At 42.0% G+C, this 16,474-nt stretch overlaps 1 protein-coding gene across 1 annotated transcript in view; it reads right to left on the minus strand.

The window, feature by feature from the left end:
- Nucleotides 1-12,511: 12,511 nt before the first annotated feature.
- The window catches only part of LOC147610990 (uncharacterized), a 40,004-nt gene continuing 36,041 nt past the window's right edge, over nucleotides 12,512-16,474 (minus strand). Inside the window, exons 5-9 of the mRNA XM_086785633.1 lie at nucleotides 13,865-13,971; nucleotides 13,538-13,633; nucleotides 13,255-13,445; nucleotides 13,084-13,153; nucleotides 12,512-12,990 (exon numbers count right to left, since the gene is read on the minus strand). Coding sequence (XP_086641759.1) covers nucleotides 12,841-12,990; nucleotides 13,084-13,153; nucleotides 13,255-13,445; nucleotides 13,538-13,633; nucleotides 13,865-13,971 — 614 coding nt within the window. The 3' untranslated portion in view covers nucleotides 12,512-12,840. The remainder of the gene's footprint in view (nucleotides 12,991-13,083; nucleotides 13,154-13,254; nucleotides 13,446-13,537; nucleotides 13,634-13,864; nucleotides 13,972-16,474) is intronic.

Below are 16,474 nucleotides of genomic sequence, written 5' to 3' on the forward strand. Positions count from 1 at the left end.
TGCTCGCATAGAGATTTCCAACATTCCCATACTATTGTAACTTGTTTGTTTTCATAGTTTGACAAGAACCTCCTAGCTTTGGCTCCTCCCATTGACACATCTGCCAGAACATCACCAGTGGTACTTGATTTCTTGTCATCCTTTTTAAGTTGCACATGTCCACCATGAAAGCCCATGTTAGAGAGTAAATCCCACATTTCTCTAAACATGCATCCAATAGCTTTGATGGCAAAATGGAATGAGCATAGTCAAGATGAATCTTTAATAGCTTATCTAGTATTCTAATTTATGCATGTAAACTACAAATGTGAACTCTCTCTAATTGTATAGGAAGTATGGGATCCCAGTTGGGATCCTCAGGTACAATACATGGTTCATCCTTGAATTCAACTATTTTTGTCGACTTTCCCTTACTCCTAGTCTTTGATTTCCCTTTAGCCTTGGTTTGGTCTTTATCACCAGTTACTTGCTTTGTCTTGTCTCTAGATGGAGGCTTTGTACAATCCATTGTAGGGTTGTACCAATCCGGACTGTTCATTCCTGCCATGTAATAGAGGCATGGGTTTGCACATCTAGGACCACCACACACCCCATACATGCACTTCAATGCTTTCAAGTTGGCACTCATGTGCCACTCAACTGTAAAGTTTCCTACCCCATCAACCACAAGCATCTCTCCTTTATTCTGAGCATCAATGACGCTTGGAATTTTTGTGTGCCAAAACAACCATTTGAGAGTATCATGACTCTCATCCGGGTACTGCACCAGCTGCCCCTAGGTACCATAGTTCCATCTCTGTGAGACTGTGCGCTATGTAATGGCTAGTCTTCCTTACATTGGGCATAATTTAAAGCTTTGTTCTCATCAGCCCTATAGTGATTCTTTCCATTTTTTGATATTTGAGAATTTGTGTCTCATCAAGCTTGATAACAAAAATAAGATTACCCTCACAGTCCTCTATTGTGTACTAATAGAACTTCACCATGGCTGATTGGACCCTTCTAACATCTGTAAATATGTTATTATATATGTCATAGTTGAATATTGAATTCTTCTTTTTTTTGCTTCTCTACAGTCATTAAACCGTTAATGTATTTGTATTCACCTATGAACCCTGGAATAGCCAAATTTTGTTGGTGTCGTGCCATTGCTATGGTATGTGGTCGGGGTAAGCCGAACACACAAAGACGATGAGGCTTCATACCTTGGATGAGTAGCTTTGATATGGCTCTGTATCCCTTTCTTCTTATTGAAACCATGTCACATGCCTCCACCACCTCATCAGGCTTGACCAAGTCACGAAAGTCATTGCAAACTTCCTTGACTACCTTCCTTCGAAACCCTACACATTGTGAGAGCTTGAACATTTCGATCATGTCATTGTTCTAGAGGATTATCCAAGTAGAAACCTCCCACACTTTTCATGTAGCTTCAAGCAAGCCTCCTCCATTTCTTCTTAGCACCCCCATGTGTAGTAGGCATGTAACACTTTTAAACTGTCTAGATCTCACTCTTAACCCAAAAGGAGTGCTTTTTAGTTGGGTTTTTTGGAGTGTATGTTCCTCCAATTTTTGGTTAGTTTGTGTAAGCTTTGTTACCTCTTCATGAGATGACTGAAGTAGCCTTTCCAATTCATTTACACGTTGAGCTTGTGAGATCATGATATCTTCTAGTCCTTTAACAGATTGCTTATACATGCCAAGCATAGTTTGCTTGAAAATAGTAGCTTCATTATTCAATCTTGAGCAATATCCAAATAAACCTTCACTAACATCCCCAATGAATCGAACAAGATCATGCTGCTGCAAGGTGCTAAATGATGGAGGCTTACCAGTTAATGGGTCAAGCAGGTATAGACCTCCTTGAACCCACAAATCTACATGCTTCTTTCCTTCTGCACGTAGCCTTTAAGCTTCAGCCTCATCATGTAGAGCTTTGTGATGAATACTTCTCCAGGTGCAATATTCTTTGTCGAATACGAAGTTGATATGGTGTCTTTTCTTGAAGTGTGGATCAACTCCTCTTGGAGTCACCATAGCAATAAAAATGATCCAAAGAGAAAGCAAGAGATGGCAGGGAGAGAAAAAAGATAGTAGAAAGAAAAGAGGGAAAAACTCCCGTCATGCCCTATAGAAGACAGAATGTTATATATTCAAATATTTGAAATTAGCTTATTTTAGAAAACGTGTACTAAAGTAGGTAAGGGGCCGCCAAAAAGATAGGTGAATTAAATACTATAGATACGTGATGGATGGCATATTAAAGACACTCTCCTCTAGATATAGGTAAAAGAGATACATTTAATATAGCTATTTGTCTCTACTATTTTAGTTAAATCACTTTGATTAAGAAAGTTAATCCAATCCTTACATGGCCCTTTTTTTAGCGTTTTTAGCCCTAATGATCCTCAAAGAGACTTTGCATCCCTTGCTCACCTTTGCTTGAGGGTTGTTAGCTTGCTTTGCTTGCAAGCTATGACCCTTTTTACCTGCATAAGCTTTAGTAGTAGCCAACCTTAACCTCTGACTCCGTTGTTTTAGAAATCGAGAACTAGCACTCGACAATTGCCATTAAGTGTTGAGTTAGTCTCTGACAATGTGTTGTCGTAGCCTTCCTTCACTAGCACATTCAAACCCGCCACTAAAAATACTATTAAGCCTGTCACAGCCTCACTACTTGAAAAGCTTCAATGCTACTGCTCTCAATGTAAGTTTCAATGCCATTGCTTCAATGCCCTTTGATGCTGCTTTGCAAGCTATTAAAGCAATATTACCAAGCTTTAAAGCAACTATACCAACCTCCTAAGCCTTCTGAAGTACTTTGTAATCTATTCCTTGATAAAGTAGCTCAAGGCAACATTTTCATGATAAATATTGTATTTGGATAAGTTGATGTACAAGGTTCCAATGCAATGAAGCTAAGATATGTTGTGATGATACCAATGCAATGAATGTGAGATAGCTCTGACACCAAAGCAATAAAGCTGAGATATGGCTCTGATACCAATGCAATGAAGGGATTTAGGGATAGAATAAGGAAAGTAGCACCTAGATATGGAAAGATTGACATGAATCAGCCCTAGAAGCATGACCTCCAAGAAAGGACATAACAGTCATAAAAGGTACCATAAGGTACAATAGTCCTAGGGCTGGTGCCTTTTATAGTCCCAAGGCCCACATGCCCTAACACCACATGTGAAGTAGAAGTGCATCTTTGTTGGGGCTCCAAAGGTGTAATCCATGTGCAATGGGTGTAGAGGTTGAGAAGATCTAACTGGCTAACCTGGGGTATTCTCATGAGAGAAGATCTAACCGAATAACCCAATTGGTATCCTTTACGAGAGAGTTAGAGGAGAGGAGTCCAAACTATTTTGAAGGGATGGGAACCGGCGGTCCTTTCGGAACCCATATACTGAGAACCAAGTGGAAACTAAGGCATGCCATACTCCAAGGTGGCCCTCAAGTGCTAGCTATCTCAAAGACTCTAGGGAAAGCCTTGGGTACCTATGGGGATCCATGCGACTGATGCGATGGAGGTATGTGACTGTCTGGAAGAGTGCATCCGCTACCATCAAGGCTGTAGCAAACTCTGCCTCGATAATCTAGTGTGGGACTAATGGTTTGCTGTGGATCACACGGGAGAACATCATGACTTGGGGTCGCAACTCGTTTGCGAATCCTCATCAATTAAATATGGCCTCCATAAGGCTACTCCCCATACATCAAGGTTGGTGTGACGAGGGTGTCAAAAAGCCAACCCTTCATCCTAGGCTCCTGGAAATGTGCCTGGAAGCACTCTCGCTCAAGTAAGCTCCAGGCTACTTATCCCTGTGTCACTTTGGCATGTGTTGCGGGAAGCATGGTGAAGCGTGGGAGACTGAAAGTGACACCAGGGTAGACACAGGATGAGACAATCTCTACAGGATCCCCTTTGTATGTGAAGCTTAATCTGGCTGTGAAGGGACATGAGGTATTGAAGATCATTACCTTGGTTTGACCAAGGTTAACAAAGAGGTCCCACTGAGTGCAGAAGTCCTATAAGGCATCCAACTGTCTCTAAAGCCCCTCGGCTAAATCCAAAAGGAGGACGATGTCATCTGCATAAAGTAGTAGGGGAATCAATATGCCTGTCAGTGTCGGACCATCCCTACCTAATCCATCAATGAAGCTCAAAATCTCATCAATGTAGAGGCTAAAAAGAGTGGGTGATAGAGGGTAGCCCTGTTTCACCCCAATAGTGCTGGAAATCTCTTGTACCTCATGTTTCTCTCACTCATCCAGTGTGACGGACTCATAGAGGGCGATGATGCTCCAAACCATGTCAGATGGGACTCCTATCTCTTGTAGACGATGTAGGAGGCGGGTTCAAGTTATAGTATCAAAAGCTTTGCAAAAATCCACAAAGCAACAGTAAATTCTCTAATGTCATGCTCTACCCTAAGGTTAATTAAAGGTAGAGTAGCTTCTCTAAAAGCCTTCCTATCCTCAACGCTCTTCATCCATGTCTCTCTGCTGCAAATGAATTGAGCTCTACCTCTGTAATGAAGTAGATTTGGTGCACATGCACATGGGGAATGGGGTTAGGCACATGGATCTTAGGGACATTCACATGTGTCTACTTTTTGGGCCTTGGGCTATGTTAGACATACAGCTCATGGTCATTGTATCACTTTACCATTTTATCATATGATACACCTTTCTTGGCCGAAACTTCCATGGCCTTCTTGGCAACCTGCACCCATGCCTACTCCATGCTCTAAGTAGCCCCTTTCTTACACTGGTATTAGAGCCTAGCTCTTGATCCATCTTCATCTTCATCTCAATTCACTTTTTGCGCACACAAAAAAAAGTGTGATTCTTAAGTTTCTTGACTTTCTTGAGTTTCTTGATTTTTGCCAATATTTTCTTAAGGAAATTGGTGCAAACATGGGAAATACAAAATAGTGATCTTGAGTGATGTCCATGGCATTGTGAGATGATTTGGTCTCAATGTTGAGCCATTTGGACCAAATTTTTACATGGGAACATGGCGTGGCCAAGTTTTCGTGCTGGGTAAGGTTTTCATGGTGTGGGTGTACAACTTTGTCTCCTTAATCCCTCTTCATGTTTTTAAAAGCTATGGTGATTTGGAGCAAGATTGATCACCAATGAGGCATGGGAAGGATCCATTTTGAAGCTTCTATGGGACGAAAACGGCATTGTTTCTTGCTACTTCTTCCACGGCATGCTTGTGAAGTGCATCACCTTCTTGCTAGTTCTTTTCTCAAGCCCTAATCACAACAGTCCTAAAGCTTGCTTTCTTATATTTTTCTTCGTGTTATAAGGCATGCAAGGGCTATTAGGGTTGCGATTAGCACGATGCCTTGCTCAAAATGGGGAAAACGGGATGTGCCTACTTCTTTAAGGTTTCATGGGAGATTGAATCCATAATGAAGTTTTTGCCTTGCATGGTAAAAAGCTCCTTGCCATATCATCCATCATGCTTTCACTTAATAATTTCATCAAGTTTGGCAGCATGAATCACCCTTTCTTGCATCAAGAATAGGGATTTCATGAAGATAGATCTTCTTCATTATCATCATCTTGGAATGGTGATGCTAATGATGTGCCTACTTCTTTAAGGTTTCATGGGAGATTGAATCCATAATGAAGTTTTGCCTTGCATGGTAAAGCTCTTCTTGCCATATCATCCATCATGCTTTCACTTAATAATTTCATCAAGTTTAGCAGCATGAATCACCCTTTCTTGCATCAAGAATAGGGATTTCATGAAGATAGATCTTCTTCATTATCATCATCTTGGAATGGTGATGCTAATGATTCATTAAACCAAGAGTTATGTGCATTATGATCATAGCCATTCCCTCTTACAAGTTTTGGAAATTTTCATGAAAATCAGGGTCTCTTGGCTTCTTCCATGCTTGAATGGAGTTCTTCCACATTTCTTTTTTTCAAATGCAAGCTTATTGAGCTTTACAGACCTCCATTCAACTTTATTACATGCATAAAGATCATTCTCACATCTTCAGCAGCATAAGATTGGGGCATTTTTCATGGAATTTGAGCTTCTTGGTTTTTCCTTTCTCGCATCTGCATGCCTTGTGGGTTCATTGCATAAGAGTTTGAACATTGGACACTAATACATGCTTATGGAATGAAGATTAATGTCATTAATCATGCTTAGAGATTGATTCAAATAACATAAGGCATGACATATGCTTATGTGAAGAGGCACATGCATTGAGAAATGTGCAAGGCAAGTGATTGAAGTTGTATTTTGGCATACAATTATAAGTGCCTATGTCATAAGTGAACTCTCATTGTAAGCTCATAGTTGTATACAAATTTCTATTCCAAAAAGGCTTGTAGAATCTAGTATGTTGAGTGGGTACCTTTGGCATATGTGAAGAGGCCAAAGGAGAGCATGGCTTGAATCCATGTATTCACATAAGTGCCTTGGAAAAGCGGATAGATGGAGGATTAGGTACACATCATGAAGACTTTGCCCTTACTCTTGCCTTGAGAACCGGACTTAATAAGAGGGTTGGAAGGCTTGGCCGGGAGATCGGTAAGCACAAAGTGCTTCATCAACAATAATCAGATTGAAGATACAAAGGCAAAGGGATTCAACTGTTGTGCAAAAGCAAGGATTGTTATGAATAGTGGTCACTTGTAGCATTGATTTGGATTGATATTTATCAATAAATGCATCAATTTGGTCAAAAATACTATGGGAAAGTGTATTCTTGATGCATCAAGAAGCTACGGGTTAGCCGGAATGTGCCTATGCAATGGGATACAAGTTTGATGCTTATCGGTAACACTTTGGTATAATCTGCAACTTTCAAAAAAGTGCAATTCAGTCTGGGGACTTTTTAGCATAACCTAATTGGGATATTGGGTCTTATTCTACATCATTTGGGCTTTCCATAGAACCCTTAACCACCCCATTTGGATATCTCATTAGGGAGCTACGCCAATTTCTTTATCGATGGGTCGTACGGATAGTTTGTGAATGGAGTACCAAATTGCAAATCCAACTTCATCATTGTGTTTCCGACTACCCACATATGATACTAACCAAACCTCTAAGTCATTTGGATCATTAGGGTGTGAGAGGTGGCTCAATCTAGCTCACCAACACAAAAGCCGAAACCCTAATTCAGTCAAAATGGGTTGGGGATATTTTATGAGTGTTTGCATATCCTTCTAGTGCTCCCTTAGAGCTTCGAGAAGAGCCATTGAACTTCCCGATCCATTACTATTTGGGTGGTCAAACAACCAGCATAGTTGACTTTTCTTAAAAAGTCAAAATAGAGAGTACTTTTTCTTTGACTAAAGTCAGACATCTCATAGGTTGTTTGTACTCCTCAAGAGCTTCCCATTGAGCTATAGATCATTCCATTTGGATCCCTTGTTGGGGATTTATGGTCACTTCTTTATTTTCAGTTGTAAATATTTGGCCTTTGACTGAAGCAAAATTGATCTTATGGTTGTGTAGTACACTCTTAGAGCATTCCATAGATCCGAAGATCATTTAATTCCAACATCGTTGAAGTGGTCAAATGGCTAAACTACATTTAGTTGAGTTCTTACAAAAAAGTCAAAACAGAGAGCATTTCAACTTTGACCGGGCACAAAGCAAGTTGACATTTGGCAACTGCATCTCAAGTGCTTTCCAACAAGCCTTAGTTCACTTGATTCTATTATGTCTATCATACGATGTCCCATTTGAGGAGTCGTGGGATTATGATGATGATTATGATTCTCATGATGATGAGAGCTATGACTATGAGGGTGCACCAACAATGGTAGTTGCACCAATGAGGAAGAAGATTGCATGGGTTCCAACACTACATATTACACTCCCAATGGGGATTGTGGCAATCTTGAAGACTCCACATGCATGGATAGTGACAATGAAGATGTAGGCTTTGATACTTATGCCTATGATGACCAAGGTGATATAGATTATGTTTATGACCCTCAAGGGTATATGGGAGGTATGGATTTTGATGACTATGCCTATGAGCATGCTAGTTATGATTCTTCTCACAGGTCACTTATGGCAATGAAAGTGAAGACAAATCCCAACTTAACACCTAGGAGGGTAACAATGGTAGTGATGTTGCGGACACATGTGATGAGGGTGACGATGAAGAGGACAATGAGGGTTTTGATGCAAAGCAAGCAAGAGCCACTGGTTTTAATGATTTGCAAGCAAGAGGCATTAGTAAGCAAGAGGCATTGGTTTGGATGCAATGCAAGTAAGTAGCAATAATGCCTTTGTTGAGAATCAAAACACTCAAGTTGAGCCTTCTAAAGTTGTCATTTATGCAAAGATTGGACTCAACCTTGGATAACATAATGAAGTTCCTTGAAAACATTAGACATAGTCAAGGTGACTTTTTCAAACAATGGGCGAATCAACTATATTCTTTACATTGGCCTATCAATGAGTCATATGGTCAAATGCCCTCTTCTTCACAAGATGTGGATGGAGGAAAGGAATGTGCAAAATTCTATGGTGGAGCCACTACTAGTGAAGGCAAGATAAGGATGATCAATGTATGTGAATTGTTGGTACCATCTCTTGGTTTACCTCTTGCTTTGAGCGGGGATGGAAGAGCTATTATGCACTCTGGTTGGCTCTACAAAGGACAAACGAGGATCTCCATTCACTCTTGCATTTGGTCAATGCATGGATTATGACTATGTGGGTCTCATTATGGGAGTTGAAGTGGACAAGACACCTACTGTAATTTTTGGATAGCAAGATAAGCCATATACACATCAATGCAAAGTTTTGGATTTCATCTTGAGTCTCAATGACATCTTTACAATGGTGGATTATTCATGTGTTGATGTCTTGGATTTTGATAATAGTATTAGCAATGAAAATGCATGAAAATGCATGCATTGATGTGGATGGTGGTAGCGCTTTGGATGCATATTTTAAGCACTTGTATGCTATGGATCAGGCCTATGTGTTTCTAGCTGATAGATACTATCCTTTGGGTGATTTGCAAGATGCCCATGATGTTGATGGTTTGGCCTTGCTTCTACCTTGGCATGATTCAGATTTGGAGGCATTCAATTTCGATGTCAATAGATGCTCTTATGAGGCATTTGTGTTTTTTCTTCACACTAGATGTTGTCTTGACACTATAGACTCAGTCTATGAGACATTCACACATGGATATACTTGGGATGCTACAAATGTCATGGTTATGCATACTCATGATGATGGTTATACATATGTGGATCTTGTCCAAAGAGACATTGATATAGTGGACCATCATAATGGTTATACACATGTTAATCTTGTCCAGGGAGACATTGATATACTAGACCATGCCTTGGATCATTCAGGGGATTATATATGTGATGAATGTGTCAATTCGCTTATGATTGTGTATGATTCCACCTATGATACGTGCTCATTTGGCCTTTGTGGATGCCATCATGATCCTATGGTCTATGGAGGTGAGGCATTCACTTTTGAATGCGTCACATGTCATTTGGGATGTGCATGGTTTTTGATCATGGGACAGACCACGTTTGCATTTATGGTTACTTGGTGGCCGTATAAGCTTTCCCTTGGATCCTAGCACAATTGGTGGCCACTTTATTGTTGATCATTGCAAATGCTATTGTGATTCCCATGACTATGAGATATCAACATTGGATGGTGACTTTCATGGAGTTCCTTCGATCGTTTGGATCATCATCTTGGTGGATCATGGGATGGAGCTTCCTTCAATACATGTGGTTATACACGTGCGCATATCGATCACTAGTTCTTGGAACTTCCATTTGACCAAGGAGATTGTGTAATGATTGAGGATGAGTGGCTACATCATCTTTTTGACCCAAGTGGCGTTATGTTTTATAGCTTGGGAGTTGGTCCATGAAGTTTTCCATTTGATTGAGGAGGGTACAAGGACCTTTTGATGTTGATGTTATTCGTGCATCGACATTTGTGGTTTTATCCTGGCAACGACTCCGTTTAATATATGGGATCATGGATTGTTGGACACTTACTATGGTCTATGAGTCCACAACTTGTGGGTCAATTTTGGTTTGCTTTAGGATGGCGGCCTACACCCATCCCTACTCCATGCCTTGAGTAGATCCGTTAGGATGGCGACCTACACCCATGCCTACTCCATGGCCTGAGTAGCCCCTTTCTTGCAGCCTGTAGCACCCATCCATAGAGTTTGGCCAATGTGTGGCCAATCATGATCGTCCTATATTTATTAGGATCAAGTGGGTATCATCGGCATGTGAGATGTACTCAGCATTGATCCTGATGGGCTCGCCCATTACATAGTCTACGAATGGCCTTGAGGACCATGCCCTTCGTGAAGGTGGAAATGGTGGGGTGAGGATATGGTGGTGGAGGTAGAGGTGGCTGATGGGGGATATGATAGAGGGAGCCGTGCATAGGAGTGCCATGTGTCTGGGCAGGTGGTAGGTGTGTGTTCTTGGAGTTTCCTCCATGCCTCTTTGTTCGACCCTAAGAAGAGTTGGTATAACTCATCCTCTTTCCGAGCATGGAACTCATGTTTCTTGCATTGGGTGAGGCATTGAGAAATCCCTTGCGCTTGGCGCTTCTTTATTTGCCCAATCCGTATCTCATGCTTAAGACAGGAGCGTGTGGCTTGGCATTTGTCATTATACCAACAATTTTGAGGCATGGAACCGCAAGGTGATTTGACGATAGACCGCCGTATCCAGACAAAAGAAGTGATGGCATATGTGTGGAGTATGGTGGTGAGTTGTGATGTGACGGCGGGTAGGGCGGAACTAGGTTCCACATCTTGGAGTTGGCGGTAGATGTGGTCGTAGTAAACAGGGTCAAGCTCTTGATCAAAATGGACCTAGGTGTAATGTGAGATGGGCGGTGGTGGCAAAGGGACCGGTGGTGTGCAGATAAGAGTGAGAGGTAGGCATGGTTAGCCGAGATGGAGAAGTGTCCATGGGGTTGCTACCTCCCGAGTAAGGGGAGGAGGTAAGGGCTTCATCCCGTTATCATCCTGGCTATTTCCCCCTAGTTGCTGCCTTGGGGGCCTGAACAGGGTGGGGAGATAAGAGAGGCGGAGGAAGTGTGCAGCACACAGCAACGGGCAGCGTAGCAACCAGCAAATGGTGCACAGTAGAGCAGTGCAGGGTGCCACCAGAGGAGAGGGGCGGCAACAAACAGTGCACAGTAGAGCAGCGCAGGTCACGTAGCACTCAGCAGACCCAAGTGCCACCAGAGGGGAGGGGCGCGAACAGAGTACGTGCAGCATGAGCAGAAGCGGCCACCAGCACGAAGAGAGAGAGAGAGAGAGAGAGAGAGAGAGAGAGAGAGAGAGAAGCAAAAAAATAGTACAAATGTCCAACAAGTCCTTCAGTGTGGGAAAAAACTCACTTTTATAAAAGGCAAGTTAAGAAACTAATGAAGTCTGAAAAACCAATCCAAATACAAGCGCACCCCTTGGAGGCTCGTTGCATTTCATACGGAAAGTTGATCCTAATAAAAATAGCCCCTTGACACCAAATCCTAATTCTCTGAATAATTAGCCCCTCAACTCCTAATCCTAATCCTGGCACATGGCTGTCATAGGAGCGTTGACAAAGTTTCTCGAAGATGTTCTTCACACAATTTGGGACCCAAATTCCCTATACCAACATTCTCACTCACAAATATAGTTAATATGGAAAAACCACCTACTGACATGTGGCAGCAATTACAAAGTTTCTCAAAGTTCTTCCCACAATTTTGAAATTTCAGAAAAATATGGGCCCGAATTCCCTACACGAACAATTTCTCTCACAAATATAGTAAATATGGAAAAACAACCTACTGACGTGTTAGCAATTACCCACCAAAGAAATGTTGGCATATGATATGATATGATAATCTGTCATCTCCAGCCCCTTCATTTGAGATTATGCAATGTAACAACATTATGTTTAAAATTCCATATGGATTCGTTGTGTTTTGATAGAGACAAGATAAGCATTCATGCACTTTTCATTCACAGGTATAGTCGCTGAAGAAGGCTTTCACAGGTCACTTCAAGGGACTAGAATTGTTGCCACTGTCAGAATCAAAGGCAAGAAACGAAGTACACAAATCATCAATTGGAAGCAGTGGCATTACAAAGATCCAAATAATCATAGCGACACATTCGAAACCCATGATAACATTAACACTCTTCTATTTGTGAGACACCTCGAGGTTTTCTGGATCTTTAAATGGGTAGAAACGGTACCTTTATGGAGGAGGATGCCAGATACAAACTGCCTCTCCATATTCACAATCTTCAAAGCCATTTTTGTGGGACAAACCAACAAGGCTATCAAGGTTTTCAACTCAAGCACTAGCACATAAATGCATCTAAAAACAGTTTGAACGCATGAAAACACCCAGACTACTTGCAAAAAAGAACTGCAAGCATTTGTTAGTCCTGGACCTGGATGGATGAAAACCGTGGAGCTAGGAGCCAAAGAACAAACAAGGTGACATAAGTTAGTCTTATTTCTGTTACCTTCAAAAAATTTCAATAAGATAGCTGCCTTACATATTCAATGTCACAGCAGGTAAGTGACAAGGATTTGGCTGCTGCTAGGTTCTAGCCTATGAAAAAATTTAAGAGTAAACAATTTGCATTTGGTACAGATAAGAGGCACAGGTAACCAAATCAGATCATACCCACTCTGGGAATAACGAAGATAGTATAAGTCTGTATCTGCCCAGGAATAAAAACTCCAACATCTGAAGATGCTTTCAATGAAGTTCTTGTGCCATACTACATCATGATACAACAATACCCAAAAAAAATGATAGCTTTACATGTTTTGCTGGCCTGGCAGGAGCTGCTCCATTGAAGACAAAGGAGGACCAGGAAGCCCTGTAGGTACCCTTTGGGATGGATGCATTTGCCCTCCATTTACATTGACCAATAGCTGAGCGAGCCACCGCCTGGTCGTCACATCCTCCTGTTACCACACTCGATTTTATCACAGTTTGCAAATTTCACAATACATAACAACCTTATCACTTGAAAAATTGCCTTCAAAATTGGAAAGTACCCTTAGACAATTGCTGAAAGTATTGTCCCGTAGTAGCTCTGGAAGACAATTTTTCAAGGCTTCGCAGGCCCTGCATAAATCAAAATCAGTGCTAAAACTTGAGGACACTCCTTGAGGAAATGAGCAGATCGTTGCATCTTACACAATATGTAAAAAGTGAGCACCACAAACCTTGGATTATCTGATAGACGAAGGTAGCAGCGAATGATGTGTTTCAAGAGCCGAACAGACGGCTGCTCTGCAAGCATGGAAACCATGCTGCCTAGAACCGCGCCCACTGCAAAGAATCTCTCCGCTGTTGCACAAATATAAGCAAGCCCGACATCATCCAGAAGGATCTTCTGTACAATAAAGGTTGCTACCTGCCAAAAGTTGGCCCCGTAACTCTTTTAGCCATCATCAAAATTTGTAAACATAGGAAGCTGAAGCAGAAGTTGGGTCAAAAAGCACTCACTGTCTTTGATAGCTCACTTCCCATTTCCATAGTGCGAAGACAAAGAGGAATGATCTCAGTGGATAGAAGAAAATTTATCACATCAGTGTCATCAACCTGCCAACATGTCACTTAATTCGGAATTTTAGGTATAGGCAACCCCATCAGAAAGATCTTACATAGGCAACATTTAAAAACTCTGTCCTGTCGTCTTGTAGAGGTATATATCAATAATATCCACTTTCACAAAAGCCCCATTTCCCATGCATGCATACATACATATATGCATGCATCATACATCTTACATACATATATATGAATATGGTAGGAAATGAAAACACAAATTACCTTCACAAGAGCCCCAATAACTCCGAGACTGGTGAGTCGAAGGTACTCAAAAGGCCTCGTTTTGCTGACCGTATTTAGGAAAGGATAGAGATATAATGGTATATGAGCTGTTACAATTGACAATCACCTAAATTTTCAGGATAGACAGACTGCAGCGAAAAGTAAGTCAACAAAACATAAGCTATTTCCTCCTTGAGTTTTCATGATCATTTTCACAACATGGATAGCCATTATTGGTTCCTCTCCCTGTACTCAGAGACATTTAAATAAAATATAAATCAAGTGAAGGGTTTCCAATAGTGTTTGCCTTGGTTTTTTAATTAGTGCAATCATATACAAGCAAGCGAGAGAGAGAGAGTACTTGATATGCTATTCTAGATATAATGAGAAAAAATGAAGCCTCCTTGATATGCTGTGATGAGGAAAAGTGGAGCCTTTACTTGCAGCGTACAAAAATGAACCTCAAACCCTCCCAACCAATGGTTCTTTGCAACCAATATTCAAGCTTTTTTTAAATAAATCAACCTCTTATTTTTTGCTTTGCTAAAAGTTTAGAATCCTGCAAAGGCCTTCCTTTTACAAAGGCAGGCCAAAAAACACACCGCATAAAGTATTACCAGAATCAAATTTGCTATTTCCAAAGCAGCAAGGTATTCTACACTTCGCTCAATAAAATTTAGAGATACAAAATCCTAAAATGCTCAACTCCTCTTGTGTTTTTTTCAGCTCAGAATGTTTAGTCACTGCGAGGTCATCCTTGCGATCTTCACTCGAACCTCTTTCCACTATAAGGTGGGATACAGAAAAATGCTATCCTCTTTTTTGTACACACACATAACATAGCATGTACGTACATACATACATATGTACATGCACAGCATAGCATAGCGTAGCATACATAATACATACATGCATGCATAACATAGCATACGTACATCTATATACATAGATGCTTATGCTATGTTATGCATGCATGCATGTACGCATGTACATACATACACACATTCACAGCATAGCATATGTACATCTACAGATATGTTATGCTATGCGTGCATGCATTATGTACGTACATAGTATGATATGCATGTGTATGTGTATGTACGTACACGTGTGTATGTATAGTCATCAATACGAGTTTGGCACCATGCAAAATGCATGTACCATATGGTATGCTTGATATCATTTGATACTACCTGAGCTTCATAAGGAAGGCCTGAGCTGGCAACTACATATACAGCTGCAGAAATATACCAAAATCAAAGTTCGTTGGATATAAAAAGAAATGCAAACTGATTTTTTTCGATCCCTTCTCACGGGCACCCCATTATCCCCACAGGTTATGGATGTGCGCGAAAGGGTCTTGCGGCACACAAGAGAGGTGGTTTCCCCTGCTCTCTGGACCTTCTTATTGACTCCCTTCATAGTAGAGGAGCCCTCCCTAGGGGAAAATGCCCGGGGGCGGACGGGCTTCTAGTTTCCTTCTTTCTTCACCACTGGGAGGGGCCTTCGAGCAGCCTTCAATGACATTATGATCACAAGTGCCATGCCAAAGAGGCTTTCAAAGGGTTTGATACACTTGATTCCTAAGGAGGGTGGTGATAGATTGGAGATCCGGCAGTGGAGACATGTCACCCTCCTTGGGACCGCCTACAAGATCTTGGCCAAGGCCATCAGCCGGAGACTTCAACCTTTCCTCCCTGACTTGATCCACAACACTCAGACAGGTTTTGTTTAGGATTGGAGCAATCTGGACAACATCTTCACTTTTTGGGAGGCGATAGCTTCGGCCAGGATGCGGCAGCAAGACCTCATTGTGCTCCTCCTAGACTCTGAGAAAGCTTATGATAAGAGTTGATTTGAGCTTCCTGTCACGTACATCCCGCACTTGGATACCATGTAGACATATCTGAACAAGAAGGTGCACGACCTGGAGTGGAAATTGGTCCCATGTGAGCCCAGTCCGGGACGAGTCAACGAGGGTTCCACTCTACGCATCCGAGGTCAGGTGTGCATTGTCATGTACATGAAGCAGTGCCAGTCCGTATTGTGAGTCCCCTCTAGAATGATGTCACACGATCTGTGTTTGGTTTGCAACCGAATGCCGCGCATATGTAGGAGTTGCATATGTACCATCAGGCTACCACAGAAGAGGGCATAGTTCTCTTGAATGGGCAAGGGGAAGGCTTTGAGCCACCCCAAGGGGCCAGGAGCGCCCCAGGCCTTGCCCACCAGCCCTAGAGTGGGCTGGGCAGGCTGTCAGCCAGCCTAAGAGAGCCCGGCCAGGCAGCCGACAGGGCCCTGGGCCCTGGCCAGCGAGTTGGCCAGGTGTGGAGGCAGCCCACACAGCCTACGCAGGACTGCCCAGCAGCCCAGCCTTTGCGCATGGTGGCCAGCCATTAAAACAGTGTGAAAAGGCTGCTTTATTAGCAGTTTATGGCATTAAGGACCTGGTCGTGAGGATTTTCAGCAGGCTGACCCCTATTGAGCTGGCCAACCAGAGCATGTAGGGGGTATAAATACCCAGCACTGAAAACAGTTTTAGTATCTCATTATTCACAAGCGGCGGGGTAGTGCATTCCAAGGACCAGGACAGTCGAGGGGAAGTGTGCA

Source organism: Cibotium barometz, chromosome 48 (assembly GCF_041138505.1).
Source record: "Cibotium barometz isolate CiBa-2024 chromosome 48, ASM4113850v1, whole genome shotgun sequence".
Classification (NCBI taxonomy): domain Eukaryota; kingdom Viridiplantae; phylum Streptophyta; class Polypodiopsida; order Cyatheales; family Cibotiaceae; genus Cibotium; species Cibotium barometz.